The 26,328-nt window shown below is 35.3% G+C and overlaps 5 protein-coding genes across 6 annotated transcripts; 4 read left to right on the forward strand and 1 right to left on the reverse strand.

Annotated features, from left to right (window-relative positions):
- Window positions 1-88: 88 nt before the first annotated feature.
- Window positions 89-2,901, forward strand: LOC106111039 (COP9 signalosome complex subunit 6). Its single transcript, XM_013293005.1, has 6 exons — window positions 89-489; window positions 612-743; window positions 910-1,061; window positions 1,220-1,385; window positions 1,766-1,959; window positions 2,310-2,901. The coding sequence occupies exons 1-6, from the start codon at window positions 246-248 to the stop codon at window positions 2,448-2,450; spliced, it is 1,029 nt and encodes a 342-aa protein (XP_013148459.1). The 5' UTR covers window positions 89-245; the 3' UTR covers window positions 2,451-2,901.
- A 349-nt stretch (window positions 2,902-3,250) lies between these two features.
- LOC106111229 lies at window positions 3,251-16,504 on the reverse strand. 2 transcript variants are annotated; one of them, XM_013293248.1, is made up of 18 exons: window positions 16,236-16,504; window positions 15,586-15,869; window positions 11,217-11,348; window positions 10,623-10,819; window positions 10,401-10,542; window positions 10,000-10,093; window positions 9,741-9,920; window positions 9,503-9,667; window positions 9,251-9,419; window positions 8,392-8,535; window positions 7,852-8,070; window positions 7,490-7,724; window positions 7,212-7,352; window positions 7,007-7,126; window positions 6,652-6,847; window positions 6,007-6,255; window positions 4,743-4,931; window positions 3,251-4,546 (listed from the first exon to the last, which is right to left on the reverse strand). In XM_013293248.1, the coding sequence occupies exons 3-18, from the start codon at window positions 11,345-11,347 to the stop codon at window positions 4,376-4,378; spliced, it is 2,742 nt and encodes a 913-aa protein (XP_013148702.1). In that variant the 5' UTR covers window position 11,348; window positions 15,586-15,869; window positions 16,236-16,504; the 3' UTR covers window positions 3,251-4,375. The 2 variants fall into 2 exon arrangements, with proteins under 2 accessions (XP_013148702.1, XP_013148703.1); XM_013293249.1 differs by lacking the exon at window positions 6,007-6,255 and having other exon boundaries at window positions 16,236-16,502.
- Window positions 11,864-13,891, forward strand: LOC106111231 (GTP:AMP phosphotransferase AK3, mitochondrial). Its single transcript, XM_013293250.1, has one exon. The coding sequence runs from the start codon at window positions 12,217-12,219 to the stop codon at window positions 12,871-12,873; it is 657 nt and encodes a 218-aa protein (XP_013148704.1). The 5' UTR covers window positions 11,864-12,216; the 3' UTR covers window positions 12,874-13,891.
- Window positions 16,505-21,144: 4,640 nt separating the features above from the next.
- Window positions 21,145-24,383, forward strand: LOC106111091. Its single transcript, XM_013293063.1, has 3 exons — window positions 21,145-21,508; window positions 22,974-23,163; window positions 24,041-24,383. The coding sequence occupies exons 1-3, from the start codon at window positions 21,266-21,268 to the stop codon at window positions 24,334-24,336; spliced, it is 729 nt and encodes a 242-aa protein (XP_013148517.1). The 5' UTR covers window positions 21,145-21,265; the 3' UTR covers window positions 24,337-24,383.
- A 614-nt stretch (window positions 24,384-24,997) lies between these two features.
- On the forward strand, window positions 24,998-26,201 carry LOC106110975. The gene is made up of 3 exons (XM_013292944.1): window positions 24,998-25,246; window positions 25,511-25,778; window positions 25,891-26,201. The coding sequence occupies exons 1-3, from the start codon at window positions 25,004-25,006 to the stop codon at window positions 26,199-26,201; spliced, it is 822 nt and encodes a 273-aa protein (XP_013148398.1). The 5' UTR covers window positions 24,998-25,003.
- The last annotated feature ends 127 nt before the right edge of the window (window positions 26,202-26,328 follow it).

Consider the following 26,328-nt stretch of genomic DNA (forward strand, 5'->3'; position numbering starts at 1 on the left):
ACTTTAAAAAGTAGACATGACACATTATGCCACCTGTTTGTATTTATTGCCATTTAAAAAAACTTTAACTGACTTGACAGTGACAGGTTGGTGACAGATATAAATTAAATTACCATTGGTTATTGGTTTGCCGTTTACTTGTTTCGAAAACAAAAAGTTTGCTTTGTTTTTCCTCTTCTAAAACACTGATATTTACACTCACATCTTAAGTTTCAAGTGAATCCCAAAAGTAATTCTTTATTACTATGACGAGTGCGGACAGGATTGATTTTGAAATGGAGGTAGAAGTGGAGAGTGCATCATCAGGACCTCCGGTAGATGTGCCTAACCCAACTTCACCTGCTCCTCCGACGCCAGGCGGTAACAAAAGTGTAGTAGTTACAACTGCTACCGCTGGGTCAGTTACAGTTTCCTTGCATCCATTAGTTATAATGAATGTCTCTGAACATTGGACTCGTCTGCGTGCGCAAGAAGGTTCACCGCAAACCGGTACGTGGTCATTAATATTTCGTTATATCAGTTACAAATTGTTAAGAAAAAATGATTAAAATACATTACAATTATACATATGCTAAGAGAGAAGCAAATACAGATTTGATGAATTGTTGCAGTGGTTGGAGCACTGATTGGTAAACAGAAGGGTCGCAACATAGAAGTGATGAATTCGTTTGAGTTGGTGTTTAGTGCTATTGATGGTGACATTGTTATTGATAGAGAATATTACAATTTAAAGGAAGAGCAGTGTGAGTATCCAGTTTATTAATATATTATGTTCATTTTTCAACATTTACTAATAATTTGCAAGCATTTATCAAGTGCATAATACATTCTCTTCATGTTTCCTGAAATAGAGATATGTACATTTATGAAAAACACTTCTGAAATTGATTTGTAATTTTTTTACTCCAGTTAAGCAGGTATTTTCTGATATGGATTTCCTTGGCTGGTATACCACTGGTGAGGCACCCACAGAACGTGATATTGCAGTACACAGACAGATATGTGATATAAATGAATGTCCAGTGATGCTTATGCTCAATCCAGCTGGTGTGAATGGTGAAGTAAGTATTTTTGATCTTCAAGTTGTTATGTAGTGTTGGAGGAATAAAGGATAAACTGCCATGCTACGGTTTTACCTTCCTTTTGTGAAAATTTAAGTGGCATAGAACATTTTCACTTATTGTGACATATGATTATTATGTTTAAATATTTTTTGTAGCAATTACCAGTAGTGCTATATGAATCAGTGATTGATGTTGTGAATGGTCGAGCAACAATGCTGCTTGCTCCTCTCACATACACTCTGGCTGCGGAAGAGGCGGAAAGAATAGGAGTAGATCATGTGGCAAGGGTGTCTTCGGGTGAAGCAGCTCTCAACAGTTTAGGTAAGGAAACCATGATCTTAAGATCAGGTTACTTATTATTTACGTTAATATGTAGGGTTGCAATATTGTTACTGTAGAAATGGTTTTATCAACATTGATATCAATTTAGCCACAACATATACATTTTTGTATTGAAGGTAAAAGTATTTTTCTATATCTATACTAAAATTATAAAGAGGAAAGATTTGTATTTTTGGAATTTCGTATACGTTGAAATAGCTCAATATAGGTTATGTTTTGTATTGGTTCTTTAATTTTTTGCCAGCAAAATCGCTAGCAACAGCTATAATTATTGTAATGTAATTTGTAACATATGGTGTACTTAAATTAATATGTGTTTGCGTGTTTTATAAGATTTTGGTATTTGGGTGTTGATGCAGTGGCGGAGCACCTGACAGCGCAGCGGTCCGCTATCAAGATGTTAGTGTCCCGCGTGCGCGCGGTGCTGGCGACTGTGCGCGCGATACGTGACGGCTCGCTGCCGCCGCGACCCACGCTGCTGCGTGAGGCGCGTGCTCTCGCTAACCGCCTGCCCCTACTCACATCGCAACAGTTCCGCACACATTTTTATAACGTAAGTTCTTTAGTAGCCAGTATTGTTTTGATTAGGGAATTTTGCAGGACCTACTTTCCCTTTAAGGCAATAACTATCGAGTCGTAGCAGAAAAAGCTGGTCCTTCGAGCCCCATTTTGAAATAAATGTTTTAGCCGCCAATATCCTTATTGTTTAGATTTAGATCTACCCCTAGATAGCTTTTGGTAACTAATATTCAACATAATTTGTGCTTTTTTCTATTGGGTCACAATAATAATATCTAAAAATCTTTGGAATATTTCCTATACCTACACCAAAAAACAACGAAAACCTGGTGGTTTTAATAGTTTTTACAGATTTTGTTAAATAATTTTTGTTTTTTTTTTCAGCAATGCAATGATGTGGCTCTGATGACGTACCTGGGCACCATCACCAAAGGCTGCAACGGTATCAATCAGTTAGTGAACAGGTTCAACGTGCTGTACGACAGGCAGGGGATGGGTCGCCGCATGAGGGGACTCTTCTTTTAGGGCGGTCGCTAATATTGTAGGAATTAGATGAAACGGAAACTGCTACAAAGTTATACGTTTAAATGAATACTCTGTTTCCTCTAACTGTGGTCATTATATGGTACAATGTAACTGTTAATTTCCAATATGACATTTGTCGGACACTATCTTATTGCTATCTCTGTTTATTGCAATGAGAATGAGATATTTAGCAATATTTTAATACAACTACAATATCTTCCGTCATCAAAAGTATAGTTCATATTGAAAGTTTAAAGAAAAAATGATTTACTATACATAAACTTTATTATCCGAGAGTAATATCTCCTATTTCATTTTGTCCCGATTTAACGATGCTTGTATAGTCTGTAATCATTTTAATCTTTGGATGTGTGTACAGCCTTCATGCGGACGACTCTCGCCAATGACTGAATGTTGTAATTAATGTTAATAAATGCTGGTAATGCATAAATTTTGTTTTATTTTTAAATGACACTGATATAGTATTATTTACTTCGTAATTTTATACATCTTTATTCAAAGAATAACGCCTAATTTCCGAAATTATATTCTATGTATTAGAATTAGAAAGCTGGTTAACTTACTTCGTGCTAGTTTTTTAAACGCGAAAGTTTAGTTGGATAGATGGATGTATGTTAAAGTTTGTAGCTTAAACAGCTGAACGGATCTTAGTGAGATTTAGCACAGCAAGGATAGTCTGGAAGAACACATGGTCTGCTTGCTTTTGTTTTTTTTTAATTCTACATGGACAGCGTCGCGGGTGGAAACTAGTAAATATGAAATAAGAACACATGTTTTTATATGACGCAATTTATTACTCATCACTTGGTAGACGTACAGTCACAAAAATCAAAAAACCTTTGGACACATTGAGATTCGATCAGTGGAAGACTTTGTAAAACGATGTCTATAACTTAAAAGTAGAGTCTGTTCGAAAAGAAACGTAGGCCAAGGTGGCGCCACTGTGTGAAGTTATGATAGCAACACTGAAGTGCATTAAATATCGACAAATGATATTTCGAACAAACTCTTAGAATCGAACATTACACTGAGCGAAGTGACCATACGATAAAATGGATCTTTTCACGAGAAATCATAGTTCAAATTCTTTTCATAACAAATTAAAGTGTACAACGAATATTATGGATTCTGCTTTTGGCAATATTCGAAATTAAACAACCAGAGAACGCAATAATAGTTATAACCATATAAAAAACTGTATATTTTTTGTGATCTCTTTACCTATTACGATACGTTGTCACCTTTCCCTACTTTTCCCACACACTTGAAATTAAAGGTAACAAATAGTAACTAATATTGTTTTTGCGTCTTTTTTTGGATTAAGTCCAGCTCAGCGTATTTATAACAAATGCGAAAATGTTCAAAAGTTCGTTATAATATCTTAAATAAGTAAAATTTATAACATGCTTTTTTATTTGTAAATTGCCCTTAAAAGTTTTATTAGTTATATTGATTTTATAAAAAACCCTACTGTTATACTTGTACTGATAATTTTGTACAAAAATATTTTCGTTAAGTCTGTATAATCGTATTTCGAATTATAGTATTGCTTTTATGTAACTATGTTATTAACGCTATTTAAATTGCACTAGTCTTGAGTAAATAAGACACAGCTGCCAAAATCACATTCCATACAAGTAACGAGTAATGCATTAAGATATACGAAGACATCTGTGTCTCAACTTATAAATGCATACATATTCAGTACGAATAGTCAAATTTAGTTGTAATTTTATTCCACAGATCGTAGCAACGTTTTAAAGCCGTACAAAACGTTTTTTAACTCACTTTAAAACGTTTCTACAACTGTATTTTTTTGTAATTAATTCCTATAAATAAATACAATATTTATAAGATGGCGTCTTTTGGCGCCACAATCGCTGTCACGTCGAAACGTCGCAGAACTAGTAGTCATCTGGTATTTTCTCAATGCCGATCAACTCGTCGAAGAGGGAATGGTTGTCGGGGATGACGTGTGGCTCGTGCAGCACTTGACGTGCGAACTTCAGCACTGCTCGTGTTAACTGGCCGACTGTCCATTTTCTATCCACCAGCACACGAACCAGTGTGTCCAGCTATCGAACAGAATTTGTGATCAATATGGGCATAGACTCTTAATAAAATAGTAATGTCTAAACAAAATAATCTTCACATATGTGAAAGTTAAGCGTTTCGGAGAGAAAGAAAAGATTAAAACTATTACATCTTCAGAGCGAGATCCGAAATATATACTAAAATTAGTCGGATTATAGATATTTTGTGTACACATACCTTAAAGAGTTTCTCATTTCCGAAGGTATAATAGATCAATGCGGGTACGCCGGCGACGCTGGCCGCCAGCCACTGCAGCAGCAGCTTGAGCTGCGGGTGTCCGCGCTGCCGCCGCCCGCAGCCCCAGTTGCCCGTCGCCACCGGCCGGCACGACCCGCCCGACACTATCTTGTGCGCCAGCTCGTTTAGCTGAGAAACAAAAGATTATTATAGACAACGTTTTAAAATAGGCCTTGCCACAATGAGATCTTTGTCTCCTGCCTTCACTTAGGACATCTTGACTTTGATCTTAAAACAACGACTAGCTTGTAACTAATAATTCGACAAAATTAAGAACAGCATTGACGTACGGTTTTTTAACATTTAACTGTATTTTTTTAATGATAGCTGTGTAAGCAACAATCTTTATTATTTTACAATAATATGAATTTTTGTTAGTTTCTATCTAAAATGTAAAGCGACAAACAGCAAATAAAGCGCGCGTCATTCAGTAAACAAAAGCAGTAGAGTTTGCCAATAAAGTGTACGTTTGTTTCTTGTGTGTATGTGTAAGAAAAGTTGCAATCTTAGATCGGATGATAAGTTATTTAGTTACATTGACAGAAATAACAAATGTCATCGAAGATTATAAATGCGCAGATAGGTTCTTTAATAATGAGCGGCGCCATGATCTAGCTGTAGAATTTAAATCTAATTTACATTTTACGATTCCCGGGCAGGGGGGGGAGGCAATCTTCGTCCCTGGCAACGCACATGCATTGGCCTCTACTTCACCACAGTTTTCAATTTTTATATATAAACTATAACAATTACTTTAGCTTATATATGACGCGCGTTTTGATCTACAGAACGCTAATTTGGATGAGGATACAAACAAAATATAATTCACTCCAATTTTTATACAAATTTCAACCGGTTACTTCATTTATAAAAGCATCCTACGTTTAAGTTAGGGGAAGAAATCTTGCGTGTTTAGCTCCCTTACCGTTGTGAATTATCAAACCGTAGGAGGATAAGTCAATTAAAAACACACGTTACAGAAGTGTGGCATCTAGCTGAGGATTACGTTTTTGTAACAATTTGGATTGCCTTGTATTGAATTATAAATATAAGAAAATTCTTATTGACGTGACTTCAAATCCTTGTTACAAAGTATTAACCCAATAAACATCCAAACTTGATCAAGTCAGCGTTATCGAAAGTGCTTTCGTAGTTAGTAAACACGTCAAATGTCCGAGTATTAGAGACAGACAGACGCTCTAACCTTAGATTTCTTTATATTGACAGTGACCGGTTCACATTCGACCGTCTCTTCTATCGTCTCTACTATCATGTTGACAACCCAATTGAGTTTTTTCTTTTTTAAATTGGGGTTGGACAACTGCGTCGAAGATGTGTCTGTGGAAGAGTCGAGTGAGGCGGCTTCATTCGGCTCTCTATTATTGTTGGTATTGCACCTCTCTCTCGTACTCTCTAATATCTCTTCCGGTATTGACTCTTTTACTTTACGTCTCTGTCAAAACATCAATCATAAATTAATGGTAAGACGTCAGTGATGTACCATTTTAATGAACTTGCGTACTATGTTAGGGTATATTTTTGTGTGTTACAGTAATTTATAAGACAAAGATACGAAGAGTATGCTTTGTACAGAAAGTAAAATAGGGTTATCGCTAATTTTTTATCTGCGTTATGACACATAAGCTGTTTAAACACAAAACTAAATACATCATACAATACATACATACATACATACATTAAGCGATCTGTTAAAACATATTAAGGCATTAATTTTTAATTTGAAACCCCTAAAACTTTAATTTAAATGGAGCGTGTACTTTTATATCCTATGCTATGATTTTGGAAATTATTGAAGCTGTAAAAGTTTAAAATTTGAATTGTAACTGACCAAATGTGCGGCGAGGCGGTGCCTGTGTCGCGCGAGTTCGAGCGAGAGCGAGCGCGCGGCGAGCGCGAGGCGGCGCGGCGTGGTGCGGTCGCGGCCGTCGCGCCCGTACAGCTCCGCCGCCTCCGCGCCCCGCGCCCCCGCGCCCCCGCTCGCCATGGACTCGCTCAGCGTGCGCTTCAGCAGAGACCCCGCAAATCTTCAAACCATATATTTTATAGCTAGTCAGTAGTTTTACAAATAGCTATCGACTATAATAGTTATTTGTTTAAAGAAAATTTGAGGTAAGTAAACGCAATTTGTAGAAAAAGTCAGTTGAACCAGCGGAGGAGAGGGCTCGGTGTTTCGTCATTTTTACCTTATCACAGCCAAATCCCGCGGATCCAGCTCTTTATTTTTGTTTTCCTCCGCTGTGTTATTGCAAATGGGGTCGTTTAACCAATGATTGAATTGTTCGTACACTTCCTCCAATTCTGACCTGCAATTAAAATTACTGATGTCAATTTACAATGAGTCAGACTTAAGGAGTGATTTTTTTTAACTAAGTTTAAACATTCACTTACGTATATTCTGTGCTAAAACTGTATTTTGAGCTATTCCCCGTTTCCTTCCTTTCAATCGGTCGCCGGCTTAAGGAAGTATTGCCGTTATCCAAGATCTCTTTGTCGGTCAGCACGAAACCGACGGAGCTGCCGCGTTTTACCCTGAACATGAGAAACCCTAAAGATAAATCATCTTTCTTAAGAATTGAGATAATGTCGGCCAAGATTACGGTAGTGCCTTTAATCAAACTGGATTCCACAACACTTTTATTTTGATTATTGTTGAACAAACTGCTTACCTTACTTCATTCCCATTGGTCCCCGCGCCGGGTAAGCTGACGCCTGGCTCGTAGCTGGAGCTGTCGGTGGACCAGTCGCCGGTGGTGCTGGTGGTGCAGGAGTTCTCCGCCTCTCTGCGCAGCGCCTCGCGCAGCCTCTCCGCGAAGCTCTGCCGCCTCTCCTCAGTCGACAGCTCCTTGTAGTACTTCAACGAGTTCGGACGTGCGCTTTCGCCTCTTCCTTCATCCTCGCTACCTACATTTTTGAATGTTGCTTTGTTTAAAGAAGTATTGAAAATAATTACATAATCTTTAAATATATAAACATCTAAATTGTCATGATACGGTAATGATTTTTACTAGAAATTACTCGTTTAATTTACCATAGTCGAAGCTGTCGTTTGCACTGTGATACTCGTCGTCGCTGGAGTTACAGCTGGAATACAGACTGTCTTCTTGAGTGTCCAGGTTGATGAGGCCGGGACTCCTGGTCACCGGCAGGCACTCTCCCGATGAGCCCAATACGATGAACCTTCCTCTTCGGTTGTTCAAAACGCCCCCATCAGGAGATAACCAGCATTTACGTTTCGTTAATTCTACGCCTGAAAAAAAAACGAGAGCTGAGAGCTGTTATATCCATGAGAATTTGTTTATAATTTTGTATGTACCTATCGCCATTTTGGTATATTGGGCTTCTAGTAAAATCGTGCTAAGTATATAAATGCGAAAGTTTGTAGCCTAAACGGCTGGACGTATTTCGATGAAATATGGTGTAGATGTAAAGGAAAGTCTGGAAGAAGACTTAGGCTACTCACTTATGTTTTTTTAATTCCACGCGAACGGAGTCGGGGGCGAATGCTAGTATTAAGATATTTAGTACCATATATTTTTCGAGCGATTAATTAATTAAGTTTGTAACTTGCTTGGATCGTTTAAATTAAGTGTGGCTGCGCAGTATGTCTGCGGAGAAGGGCTCCTGCTGCTGCAGCTGTTGACCGTGCTGCACGACGACTGCTTTATCATCACCGTCGCCTCCACCTCTGGTGGAGTGTTGCTGAATGATTCCCCTATTGGTAACAAGAAAAATAATCTTATTCCTAGTATAATAGGTACAAACATTGAAATAACTTAGTAAGTAAGTAGTAGTTAACTTACTAACTAAGTACTATACTTACTTAGTAGTAAATATAGTATTTAGCTAGTAAGTGCGAGGCGCACGCGACCGTGACTCATCCCCAATAACACTCGCCCTGAAGAAGGACCCCCGCAGGGTTTGCAACTGGTCGGTGCCGTCACCAAAATAGACGTGAGCAATAGCCGTAAAATAATTAGTTATTGAAGGTAGTTACTCTTTAAAAAGTTGATAAGTTCGTTTATGATTTATGACAAATTACAGTTGTTTACTACGTGAACACGAAAACCAAAATAATCCATTTAACAATATTGGCTTCATTACCCAATTCTTTTACAACTGTCGGATTAGTCATTACTTCCTGAGTTTAACGATCTTAGTGTTTATTGGATTACTTTCGTATGGTTATCGGGTCAAGGTTGTAAAAAAATACTACATTTTATACTCTTTTTTAGAGACAGGCGTGGCAGAAATAAGCAAGAAAAACTAATTAAGTATTTACTATAAAATATTTAGAATCAATACTTAATAATCTTTCGACCAACTTTACATTTTGATTTCTTGTTCCGTGGAATTAAGGAGATCACACCTAGCAGGCTGTAGCCAACATCACAACATCACACACAATCGACAATGTATGAAATACTAACCGATAGGTGACAGTCTCCTCTCTTGTCGTTGCTGACTGTCGCGACTCTTCATAGGCGCCTGCTGAAAGGCGAGCAGGCTCTTGTTCAGTTCCCGTAGCACGTTGTCTTCTTCCCACTGACCGAGAGGCAAAGCGCTGTAGTCTTCGGCGTCCATTAGACATACCGTTACCTATACAAGAAATCGAAACTTTAAATATAACAGTTTCTGAAAGTTGTGATAATTGTATGATAGGATGATTTTATAGACATTACTGTTTTAGGTTCGGACAGTAGTTCGATGTTAGGTTTTTGCCGCTTGTCGCTAATCCTGCTGAACAATCTGATTCCTTCCGCCTTCAACACCTCGTTGTCCTCCAGCGACTCCACCGACAGCATGACAGGTAGGAGCTCCGGCATCATGAACATTGTCAGCGATTCCTTAAAGATTAAAGTTATGGTCTAACTTTTCCCCAACGTAAGTCTTAACGCCGTTCTGGCTATTCTTGATTACCTGTGTATCTCCATCAATTAAGACATCACCACCGACTCTACTGCTAGCGAAACATATTCTAATGGCGTCATCGTTTTCGCATCGCTCCGGCCGCCCCTCATGCCTCACCAACAATTTGCATAACGGCAACGTACATTCTAACCAATCCTCTATTGTTAACCATTGCTTTGCTGTCATTACCTGCAATAGTAATATTGTATTAACTAAATAATATGTCCCAATTATCTTACATTTCGCGAAATTTTTAATAGCAGTTTACCTGTCTACTTAATTTAACGGTGCCTTCGTTGCTATTCTTGTCCAACCATTCAAAATAATGTAGTAAGCTTTTTAGTTTGTTTTTTTGTGATTTTCTGTAAGATTGAATAAACATCACGTTAAAAAAACTCCAAAGCCATGCAAGGGCGTCGCCAGCCGAAGATCTAGGCTAGGTTTAGTAGCATTATTTCTATTCTTTATCAAATTGTTATCAAGTGGTCCAGTTGTTTTTACGTAAAACCGACTATTAATTTTAAAGGTCTCTCTGTGGATTTGTGTTGTAAACCCCTAATACCGTACCGTACTTTTCAATTTAGGGATCCCTTAACCTAGCCTAGCCGCCTAGATCTTCCTGGCGACGCCCAGGTAGGGATGTAATAACCTTAGATATTTGTGAATTACCTGTGTAAATTCTTAAAAAAATGTGTAAAATTGAAGTCTTGTAAAGTCGGATGCGTTTTGAGCGTTCTTTTAGGGAAAGTCGAGAAAAATGCATGAGAAACAAGTGACGATAGAAAATTGTAATCCAGTTCCGTAACATCGCCTGAAAGATACATGTCCTGTCATATTACATACTTCTAAACAACTAATGAAGACTTCAAATACCGTTAAAATTGTACAAACTTTGTTGTTGTAAACTAAACATAAGTCCTTTAGGTGGGCGCCATCTTTTAAGGTGTAGTGCTCTGTTCACCATGATTCTAATTGTGTTATCGAGGAAATTTCTGCGTTCTTCTTCCGACAGCTCTTCTTCGAGGAATTGCTCTAAGCCTTTCATCAGATCTGGATCTTTGATGTCATCATCTGGATCTATACCTATACTGCAATCAATGTCAATACGTAAGGTTACAGTTAATTCTACATTTTAAATTTTCATTTCATCAAGTCCTTAAAGTAGTGACTCCATCCATCCCTAAGTTGATTAATACATATGGCTGGACATGGTAACAATAGACTCAGTTTGTACAGGTATATCGTGTATCGTAATATGTAATCCAATTATGTGGACTCAAGGCACTAACGCACTAACGGTGATTCTTTAGCGAGAATGGATAGACATACTATATACTATTACGATTGCATAGAACTGTGGTCGGCTTTGTAAGTAATGCGGGAAGATAATTAATGTCGTTATCACAAATACAGAACATTTGATTTTTAATTATTTGTATAATACCGACATTTACATAAGTAAAAAATTGTCTATTTGATACTTACTTGCACATGTCATGAATTTTCAACATACTAGCTGTGAGTTTAACGGGAGCTGATGCCAAGAGAAGATGTTTTAAATGTCGCTGTACAGAAGTCCACCAGGGGAGATCACACGGTAGCATTACGAGCGCCATTCTGCAAAAAAAATGAAAATATTGGCGTTTCTACCGTGGAGTTCAATTTTATCAAAGTATCATAAGTCTAGCAACATGTTAAAAATCTTTACACTTATAGCTAAATACATAATATAGTCTAATTTTTTAATGGCTGTTAGGGTTAAAATACCGTGAGAATGCATGAATTTTGCCAATTCAAAATAGAAAAAAATCATACAAAGAAATTCAAAATGTTACTAAAGGCGTTAGATATTTCATTTTGCAAAAACCGTCGAGTTATACTTTAGTAAACATTGTTTTCAGGCCGTGGAAAGCATTTTTATTCAAGGAAATCTTATCGAAATTACAGTATCATATAGAGCAAAGCTATAAAATTGATGACAAACTATAAAATTACGCAATATTATAATTCAACACATGACGCTTTAAGCTTACGAACGTAGCTCAATAATAGATTTGAACGCTGCCATTTACGCTACGTTTGACATCTGCCACTGCTTTAAACATCAAAACAAAAAATTCTGTCTATAGCACAAAAGCAAAAGTAAAAAGTTTTTGTTTTTATTGTAATATTTTATTGAGATAAGTGATTTAATATTTTTTGTTACATATGTCATATCCCACAACTGGTGTCAGTTGGATTGATCATTTCTATTTGCAACTAATATTTAACCTCCAAAAGATAAAAATTAACAACTTTATCAACTTCGCTGTGATAATGAATAACCGGCTATGTAAGTCTAATATTGGTGATAATTCAACACACACATCGAAGTCGCATGTATGCTATTTGATGTCGCACAGTTGAAATAAATGTGAAGTCTAAAGTGCATTCTGAGCAAAGGTCATTTTATATAAGCTTGCTGGCCTGTTGCTCGTTTAAAACAATGTCTGTAAAGGCTAAATTATTAAAAACTTTAATACTCGGTGCACCAGCATCCGGAAAGGGGACTATTTCATCCCGAATTGTGAAAAAATACAACATAGAGCATATATCAAGTGGTGATAAATTAAGGGATCACATAGAAAAACAAACTGAGCTTGGAAAAGAAGTTAAAAAGTATTTGAATGAAGGTAAATTAGTGCCAGATGATGTAATAATTAAATTTATGATTGCTGAATTAAAACAGAACAGTGATAAGCCATGGTTATTGGATGGTTTTCCAAGGACAGTTGCTCAAGCAAATGCTCTATGGAAAGTGCAACCTGTAGATGTAGTTTTAAATCTGGAAGTTCCATTTGAAGTAATAATAGAGAGGGTGAAGAATCGTTGGGTGCATTTGCCATCGGGCAGGGTTTATAATATAGGTTTTAATACACCAAAAGTGATGGGGAAGGATGATGTAACTGGTGAAGACTTAATTCAGCGGCCGGATGACAAACCAGAAGCTGTTCTGAAACGACTGGAAATATATAAAAGTGTGACGCAACCTGTTATCAATTTTTATAAAGATAAAGGTATATTAAAAAATTTTGAAGGCCGCACATCTGATGAAATATGGCCAAAGGTAACATCATATTTAGATCCAATATTTAAAAATTAATCTTAAGTAGTTAAGGATGTTATTGTTTTTAAAATAGATTTTATAGTGGTTGTATATTTTATAGTGCCTTTTTGATGTGTTATACTGAAAAAATTTTGAATAGATTTTGGTGTTAGATGTATATTATAATTGTAGAAAAGTAAGTATTAAATATGTCACAAATATTTTTAAGCTCAAATGAGACAATCGGACAGTGAAATAATGTCTTCCAAATACTGCATATTAACAGTTTACATTTCTAGTCAATTATCACTTTGGTATCTGTAACCCTTAACTTGGTAGTGTCCAGAGTGACAAACAACTAATTTAAAGAAATCTTGAACTAGTTGATTTCAAATTCAAAAATATGATATTATTAAAAAATCAGTTGATATTGTTGCAAAAAACTACATCTAATTAAGGGTAAAAAAATGTACTTGACAAGTCCTGGATTATGTACTTTATTTTTGCACTTGTATGAAAGAAAGTGTAACATTTTTGTTTGTTGTTGTAAAAATTTGATATTGGCAGTGCTTCAATTAAAATAAAAGTTACAAGAAAATAATATCAATGTGGTTTGTTATTAAAATAAAATATTACTCACTAGTCATTGAAATGCAATATTAGTTTATTGATGTTTTCATTACTGTTTGTCTTAATGTGTATTATAGTTATTGAGAAAAGAATTTTTTTATTTAAAAAATATTAAAATCGCAAATAATATATATGTATTCCTGTTAGTTATTGTGATGCAATGTTAACTTTTTTATATTTATTATAATATTATATATTACAATTATTTAAAATTACCATTGCATAATATAGCTTACAATTAGTGACACACTTTGTTAAACTAAGTTGAGAAATAGCGCCATCTTAGAAAAAGTAATCAAAATTCTTGTTCATACATGTTAATTTTAAGTAAATAAAGTTAGTAGCAGCTTTTCTATTAAGCTATTTTTGTCTGTACTTAACTTTTATGTTTAAACTGAATTAAAAATATTGAGACAGAATTCTTTTGAATTTAATTAATTTTAATTGTTCGCACAAATATCGCATAAATAAAATTTAATTTAAAGTTGTTGGACAAATGTCTTTATTTTCAATTTATAACAACTTTATATAATAATCTTGTAAAGTAAATGTCTATTTTTAAAAAGAATAATTTATGTATCTTTGATGGTTATATTACTTTATACATTAGTTTCAATACAAATAAATTAATTCATTTACAAAAAAAAAAATAATTACAAATGTTTTATAACGGACTATTCCCAACCGTCACCCAGCTCTGTTCCCACGTGAGGACAGTTGAGAATGAAAAGTTTCATCCGTCCCACCTTTTGCAATGATGGGTCGGTTGGAACTTATTTTATTTAATAAAGGTTCCATCTGTCACTTTATTGGTGATAGTGGGACTGGATCGTGAGACGGATGAAACTTTACTCTCACGTGGGGACAAAACGGGGAGGCGGTTGGGAATAATCCTTTATAACTAAGTAGATATAGTGAATTACTATTTTGTATCATGTGTTTTATGGATTTTGTAATGGGTAGTTTACATATATATATAATGGTAGAATGTTTGAATTTGACTTTCAATGAAAATAAAGTTGTTTTTTTTAAATCTGGTTGTTTAGTATTTTATCATGACCCTGTTCCGATGTATATTTCAGTTGTTTTGTCCGAGAAAATGTGAAATGGAGAATTCGTGGCGCCTTCGCAGAACCGTGTTTTGTTTTGATTTTGTCGGTCGAATGAAAGTTAATCGTTTGTGTAAGTTAATATCGTAATTTTCAGTAGTCCGATATTGCCGTTTTTTGTTAGATTTCCCTGTACAACTGTCCTAGAAAAATCCTAGATAATATGCCTCAAACAATTGAAGGTTCAGAAATGTCCTCGCCTATCCTTTTGCACTCTAACAAAAACAGTTATTCATAACATGACATTTGAGAATCATATTAATAATAAAACAGATAAACAGGCATATACATTCTTTTGTATGAGTGTTTCGTCAGTAAAAACATACATTAAGACTCAAGTCTGTTGATTAAAATTCGCATTGTTACAATTGCATTGTCTTGTTTATTTATAATACCGCCGCGGCGCGCTTGTACCTAAATTCTGCACCGAGTTGTGGCACGTGTTCCAGTCTTAAAGATTTAACCTATATCACCGTAGACATAATAGTCCAACATTTTTTAAGCCTACATAATTCTTTACACTTTACATAAAACTTTAGATTTATTTTTTTGTCTGAATTCAACATGACGTTACACACGCTAATAACATTACAAAGGAGTTCGATTCGTAGCTGGAGTTTAGTAAATTTTGTAGTTATAAGACTGTTAATAATAGGTTAATATATTTTTTCTTCCAAGAGGCAATTTAATAATCCAACAGTTGTACAATTCGGGACCGTATTAGCCTATAGTCGCCTTGACTTGCACTCGAATAACTGGGACACGGTCTGACGAGTTATTTGTATTCGTTACGTACAAACTACCGTCATGACGTACGTATAGATCTAACGTTAACGTTGAAATTATTTTTTAGAGGGGTTTCAATTAGTGACAAAAGATCCGTGCCAAATCCATTTGGTAAGGATTTTTTGACTATAAAGCCATAAAAAGGTTTTAGCGATTTAGTTTCTAATATTTTGTTTCTATTATTCATTAGTGAATTCGCTTTTTTAATGTTAGTATGTAGTTGATTGTGGTAAGATTTGCTTACCTCAAAAAGTTGCGTCGTAATTCCGTAGCACAATAAAGTTAGCTTATATTAAAACAACACAAGTTTCACATTCGCCTCGCGGCAGTCGGTTTCTTTTTACGCACTTTTCTCATTGTCCACACGAGAGTTGTCCACTTGATTTCACTCGCATGTAGAATATCTTATTGCTTTACAGACAGAAATAGTGTAACTAGTATGAAAATACGAGCCGGCGGCGGGCGACGGGAGCGCGCGAACCCCGTTTTTATTTTTAGCCGCTTTCGTGCATCGCCGCTGAAATTAGACTGTAAATAAAAATCTTGGGTTAACAGAAGTCGTAGGCCTCGTTAGTCCTGTCAATGAGCTAAATGTTTTTACAGGAATGTGATGGACAGTTACATGATAAAAAAATGTTTCACTTTAATAACCGTTCTCCGGCGATTGAATTTTCAGAATCATTGTTTACTGTTGTTTTCTATATAATACAACAATGTAAAAACATCATAGTAAGAATTAACACAATTATATGCGTTTTGTGATACTTTTATAGAAATAAATCAAGTATAGGTAACTTTTAATATCAAATAACAATTTAGGTCATGTTCTAATATAAATATGGATATGGTTTAATAAATAAAACGAAATGTTTCTGGATAAAAAGTTATACGTACATTCACAGTTCCACTGCTTGATATTTTTACATGTATTTGAATTCTGTTTAGTTAAATTACGCGATTTTAAGGTTATACGCGTAGTTAGCGTTGAACTGAGACAAGTGGCGACGGCGCCGGTTCAAAACGTACTGACGCCGACTTTCACCGGGGAGAGACCTCCCTGTAGCGCAACCTCACACCCCAGTGACGTCACTCGGTCGCGTCACGACCTACGACGCCGTACGCCGGCCGGGGCGCAACACCCCATCCCTTTACATCTTGTGAAATGTCGCCACTCGCTCGCCCGCTCCCTGAACATTACGTAAAATATAACATGTGAGTCGATAGCTTACGTCAGCAAAGACGTCATCACAATGATTTAGTTTTTTTTAAGCGATTAATAGAAATTAATGATCTAATTTTTGCGTCAATGGACCAAAGATCTTTTGCTTTCCAAACCACATCATCACCAATAAAATTAATAAAAAAATGCATGAGGACTAGACCGATGTTATTATTATAATACCAAGCACCCTTTTTCCTTGATTTTAGTCATTTAAGTACGTATCTGAAGTGTCCGATTTTAATATTTCATGATACCTACAATTACCAACTGTCGAAAAGTTTTGAAACAATCAAAACAATGGTTACTGTACTGATTGGTTGAGTTATTGGGTAACTATTGCGCATGCGTGTTTTTTGTACAGCTGACGCAAATGTTTAGAAGATATGCTGTGACTCCTCAGCATTCATATTCTCCTGGTACAAGAAACGCCCGTGGAAAATTGTTGCCGCCCTACGTAACGCATTTGGGCGGGCTAGGGCGGAGCGGACACTCCTATGATACCGGTATCTGTTTTATCTCGAGAGCTTTTCTATTGAAACAAATTTAAATCTACGTATAACTGACATGTAAAGTCATATTTTTGTTTATTCAGGAATGGCAGAGGGTTTCAAGGTTAATTGAGATTGCAAGATTTGTTATGCTTTAAAAGTATAACACGCTTTTATTGTGTAGAGTGTAGAGGTAAGTCATTCAAGTGTTCGTCTTTTATTATATGTAGCATTTTTAGGAAGAAAGTAGAAAGTTTTACAAATTAAATCCCTAAAGCTTACTCTTACTTAAAAAAATGCGGTAGACATAACCGTAGAAATGTCAATATTGCTCGTTGCAATAAATATGAGCTTTCGAGCAACGTAGGTATTGAACGATAAACGATTTGTAAACACTAGCTATGTAATTGATTCAGTAATTTCTAAATATATTAAATTGCGTATACCATGCGAAGAAATTTCTGTGTCGCCTAGCTATATTTCCTGTCTGAAGTTACATCGTGACCATTTGTTTAGATTGTTTTTTTTTTCGTTTGTACTAAAGGATTGCAGGATTCCTCTTAGCGTATCCAGTTTACATACTAAGGTTTTATGTTGCCTTAGTAAGATAGCCATGTAACGACGTTCCAACGCCGCCTCCTAACGATGTATGGGCGGAGAAAATTAGCGCCCAAATACTTGTAACCTCCCTCTTGTTAACAGATACCGCCGATGTTATTTCAATGCAGCCACGTTTCCACTGCTGAAAACTTGTATAAAAATGTTGTAATCCCTCTCTACATCCTTGAGAAAATATATTAAAACAGTGTCGTAATGTTACTTTTATCAAAAGAGTTTTTTTCTCGTTTGTCGCTTTTTATTACACTAACCTATTACAGAACAATTAATATCAATGCATTTATTTTTAAATCTTACATACTAATAGCATATAAAAACTATTAAATCTGATCTGATCCCAAATTAAATGGGATAAACCCTGCAATGATAATGATATGCAGAAACATCTGTATAGTTCTAAATAAGATGAAAAAGATCCATATCAGTAGACTAATCTTAGTCGTAAATAAAACAAACCCATTGTAGTTATCTTCTAATCTCTATTTATAGCTTCTGTCTGTGAAGGAATCTCTTAAAGGTCGTGGTTGATATATTCGATAGGGGTCGCAGCATCCTGTATTTTATGTTATCCTAGTACAATCGACCTCTAAGCCCGCCGAAGCTCCGTTATAACGTCCGTCCGACTGGGACTCACCCCTTGCAAAGGTCACCCTAAATGCCAAAGGGTAACAAATACATTACTCTCTAAAGTTAGTTGTTTTCGCATTAGACTTATGCACTACAAGTTTATTGATATGCTGACATTTTAGAAGTACTTTTGTGCTTTAGAACTATTAAAGTTAAAAGTAATTTCACTTGTCATTGAAACTAATGTTGAAATAACGTGTCTGATATATAGCAAAAGGCAACTATAAACAAACCTTAACAAGCATATCTTGGCACGCAACTAGATAGTAAGTTAAATAAAAACAAAGAACTACGAAATAAACCTTTATATAAATCATTCGGAAGTTCATGGAAAAATAACAATTAACACAGTTTTCGGTGTATTTTTTGAATAAATTAATATAACCGTTTACTCACTCACTACTTTGGTTACCTAATGTTAGTTTTTTTACGATACAATTATTAACATTAAGTATAGAATAGGCGACACGTGTTAACAAACAACCCTTGTGAATAACGCCGATTCACGTGACCCCTCTGTACCAGGTTGTTAGAAAAACGTGGAGCTTACGCAGGCAAATAAAAAGTGTTTACTTTTTTGGATATAAAATAGCTGATACTAATGATAAAGTTAATTTTGTGAAAAAAAAAAATTGAATGCTGAAACTAACTCTAAATGTCTCAATTTTTTGTCAAGATTTGTAGTGTACTTTTGTAACATATTTGTTAGTATCCGGGTAATTAGACAAACGTTTGAGTGTTCGCAATATTTTCTTAATATATTATTCATGTATATTTATAACAATCGCAAACTGCCTATTCGGTGTTTTTACCCCAATCGCTACGACATACTACCCTTCGAGCGTCGCTTAATAGTTGGGGTGAAACTATTGTCATCCCCTGTCTGTCATGCTCCCCTATTGAGTCCCACTAACTTGCGCGGGGCGTCGCGTTTGGCGCGATACTGGGTTGCAGCATTGCCTTACAACTTATGTTGCCTTGGGACTTTTGTAGCAAATCCGTTACGTCATCATTTAGCCTTTCGTAGCAAAGCGGTCTACGATCGCGCTACACGCTACGAGCTACGATTTTGTTAAACATAAAACCTTCTTTTAACGTTTGTTACTACGAAAGTTACCGCTTAAAGTGAAATTAATAATTTAATATCAATTTTTATATAGCAATATTTCTATACTTTTACAATTAGATAGGATTTTGATAAGGGCATAATTCTTAAAATTCTTACGAAAATTGCTCTTGTTAAGGCTAGTTTATTTAATAACAATTTATTACTATGTAAGGGGACATTCGTAAATAACGCAACACACGAACTTCGTCCGTTCCAATACCTAACCACCAAGCAAACATATTTATGTGGAGACACAAAACTAGAACTAATCCTAGATTGTACAAGCCAACAGACTTACAGTAATTATGTTTTCCGAGTACTTAGGGTACATAGAATCTTTGAGGGTTACAACTACAATATTGGCTACACTAGTATTGCGAATAAACCATTTTTCTTCTACGTTTAGGTACAAAGCAAAAGAAACATTATTCTTCCGTTTGTAATTATTTAAAACTAGCTTTCACCCGCGACTTCGTCCGCGTGGATTGAAAAAATAAACAAAAGTTAATAGCCTATGTGTTCTTCCAGACTATCCTCTACATCTATGCCAAATTTCATAGAAATCAGTTCAGCCGTTTAGGCTACAAACTCTAACAAACATCCATCCATCAATCCATCCATCTAAACTTTCACATTTACAATATTTAAACTATCACATTTATAATATTAGAAAGATAAATGTTTTTTCAGTTTTAATTTTCTTATTCTTCAGTAATATTAAAATTTACGGTCTCTTTAAAATTATACTTTTAATAACAACATAATTTAGTTATGTTCAAAAACTTATATGTACAGGAGCAGAAGATTTAACTTCTTAACATATGCAAACGACGTAGAAAATTCTATGACGATGTTATTTTCCAAACTAGGGCTACGCTTTACCCTGCTACGCCAATCTACGGTCATATCCTACGATTTCTGTGCCCTTAGTGCGAACAACCTCGGTTTAAGCCAGGCCTACGTCATACCCTCTGCTACGAACGATGACGTCAACGCGTTATCATTTCAACTCTTGTAGAATCTACTATATTGTATATCCCTTTTTAGGATTGGTTCAGAAAAAATCTACGACATAGTAAAAAACAAAGAAGCCGTTATGTCTAATATTGCTCAATTAGATTCATAGATATAAAAATTAGGGATATTATTACAATTTACGTATAATATTTTATTAAAGTTTATAAAATGCAGAGTCTGTCTCACTCCAACTACAAGTGTGGTGACTCGATCAATATGTACTTCGCTTTGACGTCATCGCATTGTGTCGATGCTGTGCTCGTTATTTGGAGGCTTCTGCTCTCCTAGCATCCAAGTATGCCAAGAAAAGCGCCGGCGGAAAATTTTCTTATGATCGGAATTTCTTAGAAGATGAAGAAATTCTTTAGACTGTAAAGAAAGAAGGAGCTTTGTTTTTTTTATTCACATTATTAAACCTATATAATGTGATAAAAATAAGTAACTAGTAACTATGAGTAAATGGCATTAAATTTCAGTTGTTAAGTAAAAGATTTACGAAATTAATATGTTAAATACCATTGTCCAAATTGAAGCAAGGCTCCTTCATAAACATCTAAATTTTGTTATCAAAGTTTCAATTGGAATAATTTTTTTTTATCGTTTTACCAAGGAGACAGTGTTAATGTTTATGAAGGAAGTATTGTCACATAACGAGAAAATTACCCACGGTGTGGCATTGCCAATTGAGGGAGCTCATTTCGTATCCCGCCCACGTGTTAAAAGTAGGGATCGTCCGCGTCGTTCGCGGATTAATCCATCTGCTATCTCTTGCGGCGTATAGTCGCCTGGTACACCCGGTTCACTTTATCCCGACTTTTTATCCCGATATCCGGGTTTAATCCAAATGGAAACGTTCATACTGATTTTATTAAGCTTAGCTTATACTCAGTGCTACGGTCAGAGTAGTTATTACTTCGAGAATCATAAATACTGTGATGATTTATCGCCGTACTTCGGTGAAATTGATTTGGACCAGATATCCGGAGTCTGGTACGGCGTTGAGAAGATTCCACATTCTAAGGGAGAGTATAAAATTGAACATACCAAGGAATGTTTTCATATTGACATAAGGGAAGTGCATATACAGGTTTGTAGTTGTTCTTTTATATTGTTTTCATATCATATTTCAATAGGATTGTATTTTTTTCTTTTCATTTATCGTTTTATAAACAATTTATTGTTAAAGTATTTAAACTAATTCAATTTCGTTGACCTTTCTCAATTTCTTCTGCAATAGTCATGTAACCTTCTTATCCGAATTTAACGAGCTCTTGTTTGTCTAGCAGGATATATGGCATGTTTCACAAGTAACTTTCACAGACCTCGACAGAGATTGGACTATCCCAAACCATTTAAACCTGTCGTTTTAGTGTTAAAACATTCAAATTTAATTATATCGTGTCGTTGACTAATGGAAAGATTTTAATCGAAAAAATTATAATAATATAAACAGTGTATCAATCATGTTATAATGAGGCGTAACCTAATTTTAATTTACAAGCATATTAACGTGTGACAAGCAATTTGCAGGATGTAAAGGTCGTTACAATTAGTGGGTCAAGAGATAGAGGAGCTATGATATAAGAGGCGGAGTTACAACCTTAATTAATATCACTCTGTCTTCTAACCACATGTACAGTAATTAGTAGGAGCACTTACGAAAATTACCTTCAATTATATACTTAAATGGAGTTCATTATCGTATCATTTGCTTTTCTCTTAACGACCGTGTGTTCGACAAATGTTAACTACTGCCCAGATTTAAAACCTACTCATGATTTTGATATAGATGCTCTGTTGGGAATGTGGTATTTACACGAGTACATATTCCATAAAGATAATAGAATTATAACGGAATACAATCCTTACTGTCCGATTATACAGTTAAGAAAGTTTGAAGATTACATACAGGGTGGTTTGATTAATCGTAACTTAGTAAGTATAGAGTTAAATTAAATCAGATCATTATTTCATTAAAATATTTGAATAACTTAATAATCAACTTGACTAATTTAATGCGATATCATCTTAAATTATACCACAGTTTACATTTTACAAAGTAAATTAACCCAACAAAAGACTGACGATTTTTTAAATTTAAAATTAATTATGATCTAAGATAGATTGATTAAATTATTCATCAATTAATGTAGTTTGTGCGTCATTTGTTATTGTTCTAAGATTGTTAAACACGATTTGCATAATTCATTCTCATATAATATTAGTATGCTTGTGTCGTTTTATTTACACGACATTCAAACAATAGTGACTTAACACCACCACAATGTTGTATGAAATCCCACAAGAAAACTCAGCTGTCTATTAATATAGCTGAGGTTAGACTTTATACAAAGTGTTTATTTAATAATGTTAACTATTGTATACGTTTATAGAAAATTAGACATTTAATTATAAATTAAAGTTAAATTTCGATTTATAATTTGAAGATAAATCCAAATGTTTGAATATTCTAACGAGTTTATCCATCGAATGTTACCTTTACCTACATTTCTACGTTTCCTTGTATATAATTTTTGGTATTTTATTTTCAGCCCACGCCGCCTACATCGTACCTCCCGTTGACAAATTCTCCATACGTGAGCCGCACGTACGGCCTGCCCGAGCAGTACCGCATCCGGCACTTCGTGCTTGAATGGAACGAGGGTCTCTGGAGAGATGAGTACCACATCAAGGTGAACACGTCGCATAAAGGTTTCTGGCCCACGGACGTGCCCAATAGATGTAAGTCGTCTTAGTCACGATTTATTGGACATTGCTCTACAGACCTTACCTTTTGATCAGATATCTTTCCTATTTATTTCGTTTTAAATGGAAGTTTAATTTGGTCTTACACTCGTTCATGCGCCATTGCGGTAAAAGTACGTTTAATTTATTATTTGTTTGTTAAAATTAGTTTTAATGTATTTGTTCCATTACGATTAAAATCTAAGTAATTAAATTTTCAAATAGTTTAAAAACCCAGTAGAAAACATGGAGACCTTAATCTTAATATTGCGTGTTTTTAACTTAACCTTCTAGTTAATAAAAACCCTACATGAACTATTTTATTTATAATATTAATTAGAATAACTTTGATTGCGAAATTATTATGTATTTGAAATATTTGAGAATATACATAGAATGTAACAGATGTCTAATATAATTAAGAAGAAGCCTTACGAATGAAATAAGACTGTAACTAAGCAGTACTCTTGTAAGCTTAAATCTAAGTAGAGCTAAACACCAACGCGAGGTGTCAGCAGTACCTTTTAATATATAATTTTTAACTGAATCCTTTTCAATTTATACTTATTATATAATTATTACTACAGATAACCTTTCATCGTTACTTAGACATCAAAAATGATTTTACAACATGTAAAGTAGGAAAATGCTAGTATGATTATTGAAAACTATGTCTAGCTGTTGCTCGCGACATCGCCTGCGTGAAATTAAGAAAGAAAGTAAAAATATAGCCTATGTTACTCAGTGATAACATAGCTTTTCAGTGGTGCAAGAATTTGAAATAGATCCAGTAGTTTTTGAAAATCCAAATATTTCCTCTTTATAATAATGGTATAAAAAAAGATAATTTGACGGATATTCTTTCTTCTTCCAGCGGTTGAGAAGATGTACCGGTTCTTTGGTGGAGTGATACAAGTGTTGAAAGTAGCAAAGACTCACTTGGTATTGAATTTCTGCATGCGTCTGCCGCACTCCCAGCTGTACAGCGTCGTGTTATCCAGAAACGAGAACCAGCTGACACCAGAAGACCTCGCCAGCATTCACAACATCTTCACACTCAAACATCTATCAACCTCCGCTTTGCAACGTGTCTGCGAAAACTCGGCTACAAATATTCAATTGACTGGAACTTTATTCGTCATAGTTGCGTTTTTATTAGCGAGATGTTGATGATTGTAGTTTTATTATGTAGCTTTTCATGTTCACCAAATGTAATCAGAGAGTAAATATCTTATATACAGTTCATGGTTTATTTTGAAATTATAACCCACACCCAGTATTCACAGACCGAGAATGAAAAAGGGTATACATTAATTGTAAATACTACTGATTTTTAGATATCTATTGAATTCTATTAAATAGTTCGCCAGTACTTCGTCTGGATTATTGGATATTAGCCATTTCTTAAAATTATTGATAACCTCATACTTGCGATGAACTAGAACGGTCTATAGTAGAATTTTCTGCACTAGAAATGCTAACTAAATGGCCACTAAGATCGAATTTGACGAAGTACGTAAATAATAGGTTATGGTATCCAACATGTTTTATATAAAAGAACTTTCTCGTTGGAATCTATTATGGAAAACTATTGAACTTGTCTAAGCTTCGGTTCTGTTATTTTTGTTTTAATTATCAGTCCCAGTATATACGCAATGTAACGGGCGTAATATACGCAATATATAGTACACGATTTACGCGTATCCTTTTAATTTAATAAAGCACCGTATTCTGAATCATCCGCTCAATGCATCGAAAACAACCTGCATTAATTTACTAATTGAAACCGATGAATCAACACAACTAGCATATTGTTTGCGCAGTTCCCAGAGACACCATGCGTGCGCTGGCGTTCTTTTTGGTAACTACGTTATACACTTACCCAGTTCAAGGTCTCTGCGGGGAGAGTATTCGTTGGTCGCATCGTTTTAACGTAGATGACGTGTTCGGGATATGGTACGGTGTGGGCTACGCACAACACACGCCAGACATGACCGACAAACCCAATGAAATAGGTTGCGTATCTCTGTACATTACCGATGCCACGTACCAGGTCCGCGATGATTGGGTCAACTGGGATGTAAGTACTGCTTAGAATTATAACACCTTCGACACGCGACTCATTAACCAGCTCGTTATCATGATTTCGTTTTTTAGCGCTATTATTTTGAAACATTTTCAAAATGGCGGCGTAACGTTAAGAGCTATTAAGCGCATGGTGTTAATCTGCTTAACTAAATTGTGTATAAGTTCATGGCCTTAATATTTGTAATAAAATACAACTTTTTATATCTTACAGTTTTAGTTACTTTAATCGGTCTAAGTCTCTTTTGTAAATCTCTAGGTTCCACCGAGAAACTATACTGACAAGAATTGGAGATCTGATAAAAGCAATCCTTGGTCAGGTGATGCTTTGGCTGGCTCTTGGCTCGATATAGGGTTAAAAAGACAGATAAAAAGAAGCATTAATATTCAACGTCGAGTTCGTGTGATGTGGGATGAAGATGGACAGACTATGGAGCAGATTTACATTTACTCGCCAGAAGATCCTGGCATTTGGATTGCTGAGAAATTGAGACCTTTTGAAAAAGAAATGCGAGACAGGGGAATAGGTAATGCTTGTGTTTTTTTACTTATACTACATTTGTTGAAGACGTAAGAGTTGTGTTGGCGCAGACATCAGTTGTATGTCTACTACTTAATGACCAGTCTTTTCTTGTTCAGATATATGGTACGCAGATAATCCGCCACGTCATCCTGAGGTAATCCGCGTGCTGAACGCCACTGCGCATACTCTTTTAATCAACCACTGTTCAGAAATCGGCAATGGCGGCATCTTCACTTTGATCCTAAGACGTTCGATATCCAAATTACAAAGATGGGATTGGTTTAAATACGAACAGGAGTTCTATAAATACGATTTACCTCGGATGTATCGACATGCTGCTGTTTGTGCCGGATGTATGAATTACAGTTCGATTGTGTTTTTGTTTGTTTGTCTGTCTTTATATGCGCTAATTCTTTCTTACAAATAGAATAATATATATGAAATTTGTATTGTGAAATTTAGATTAGATTTGATAAAACTAACTGATATATATGTATTTTTTATCGTAATTTATTAAAACATGTATTATTTACTTCATGAATAATTAGTTTGTA

The sequence above is a fragment of the Papilio polytes genome, unplaced genomic scaffold (genome assembly GCF_000836215.1).
Source record: "Papilio polytes unplaced genomic scaffold, Ppol_1.0 DF824180.1, whole genome shotgun sequence".
Lineage (NCBI taxonomy): Eukaryota > Metazoa > Arthropoda > Insecta > Lepidoptera > Papilionidae > Papilio > Papilio polytes.

Bases quoted from the DNA above. Each gene is read 5' to 3' on its own strand.
- LOC106111091 (XM_013293063.1), top strand. From the start codon at position 21,266: ATGGAAACGTTCATACTGATTTTATTAAGCTTAGCTTATACTCAGTGC. The intron at 21,509-22,973 runs GTTTGTAGTTGT...TTTTATTTTCAG, and splicing joins TAAGGGAAGTGCATATACAG to CCCACGCCGCCTACATCGTA. The intron at 23,164-24,040 runs GTAAGTCGTCTT...TTCTTCTTCCAG, and splicing joins CACGGACGTGCCCAATAGAT to CGGTTGAGAAGATGTACCGG.
- LOC106111039 (XM_013293005.1), top strand. From the start codon at position 246: ATGACGAGTGCGGACAGGATTGATTTTGAAATGGAGGTAGAAGTGGAG. The intron at 490-611 runs GTACGTGGTCAT...GAATTGTTGCAG, and splicing joins AGAAGGTTCACCGCAAACCG to TGGTTGGAGCACTGATTGGT. The intron at 1,062-1,219 runs GTAAGTATTTTT...TATTTTTTGTAG, and splicing joins CAGCTGGTGTGAATGGTGAA to CAATTACCAGTAGTGCTATA.
- LOC106111229 (XM_013293248.1), bottom strand. From the start codon at position 11,347: ATGGCGCTCGTAATGCTACCGTGTGATCTCCCCTGGTGGACTTCTGTA. The intron at 9,921-9,999 runs GTAAACTGCTAT...TTACTATTGCAG, and splicing joins CCGTTAAATTAAGTAGACAG to GTAATGACAGCAAAGCAATG. The intron at 6,848-7,006 runs GTAAAAATGACG...TATGGTTTGAAG, and splicing joins CGGGATTTGGCTGTGATAAG to ATTTGCGGGGTCTCTGCTGA.
- LOC106110975 (XM_013292944.1), top strand. From the start codon at position 25,004: ATGCGTGCGCTGGCGTTCTTTTTGGTAACTACGTTATACACTTACCCA. The intron at 25,247-25,510 runs GTAAGTACTGCT...GTAAATCTCTAG, and splicing joins ATGATTGGGTCAACTGGGAT to GTTCCACCGAGAAACTATAC. The intron at 25,779-25,890 runs GTAATGCTTGTG...TTTCTTGTTCAG, and splicing joins AATGCGAGACAGGGGAATAG to ATATATGGTACGCAGATAAT.
- LOC106111231 (XM_013293250.1), top strand. From the start codon at position 12,217: ATGTCTGTAAAGGCTAAATTATTAAAAACTTTAATACTCGGTGCACCA.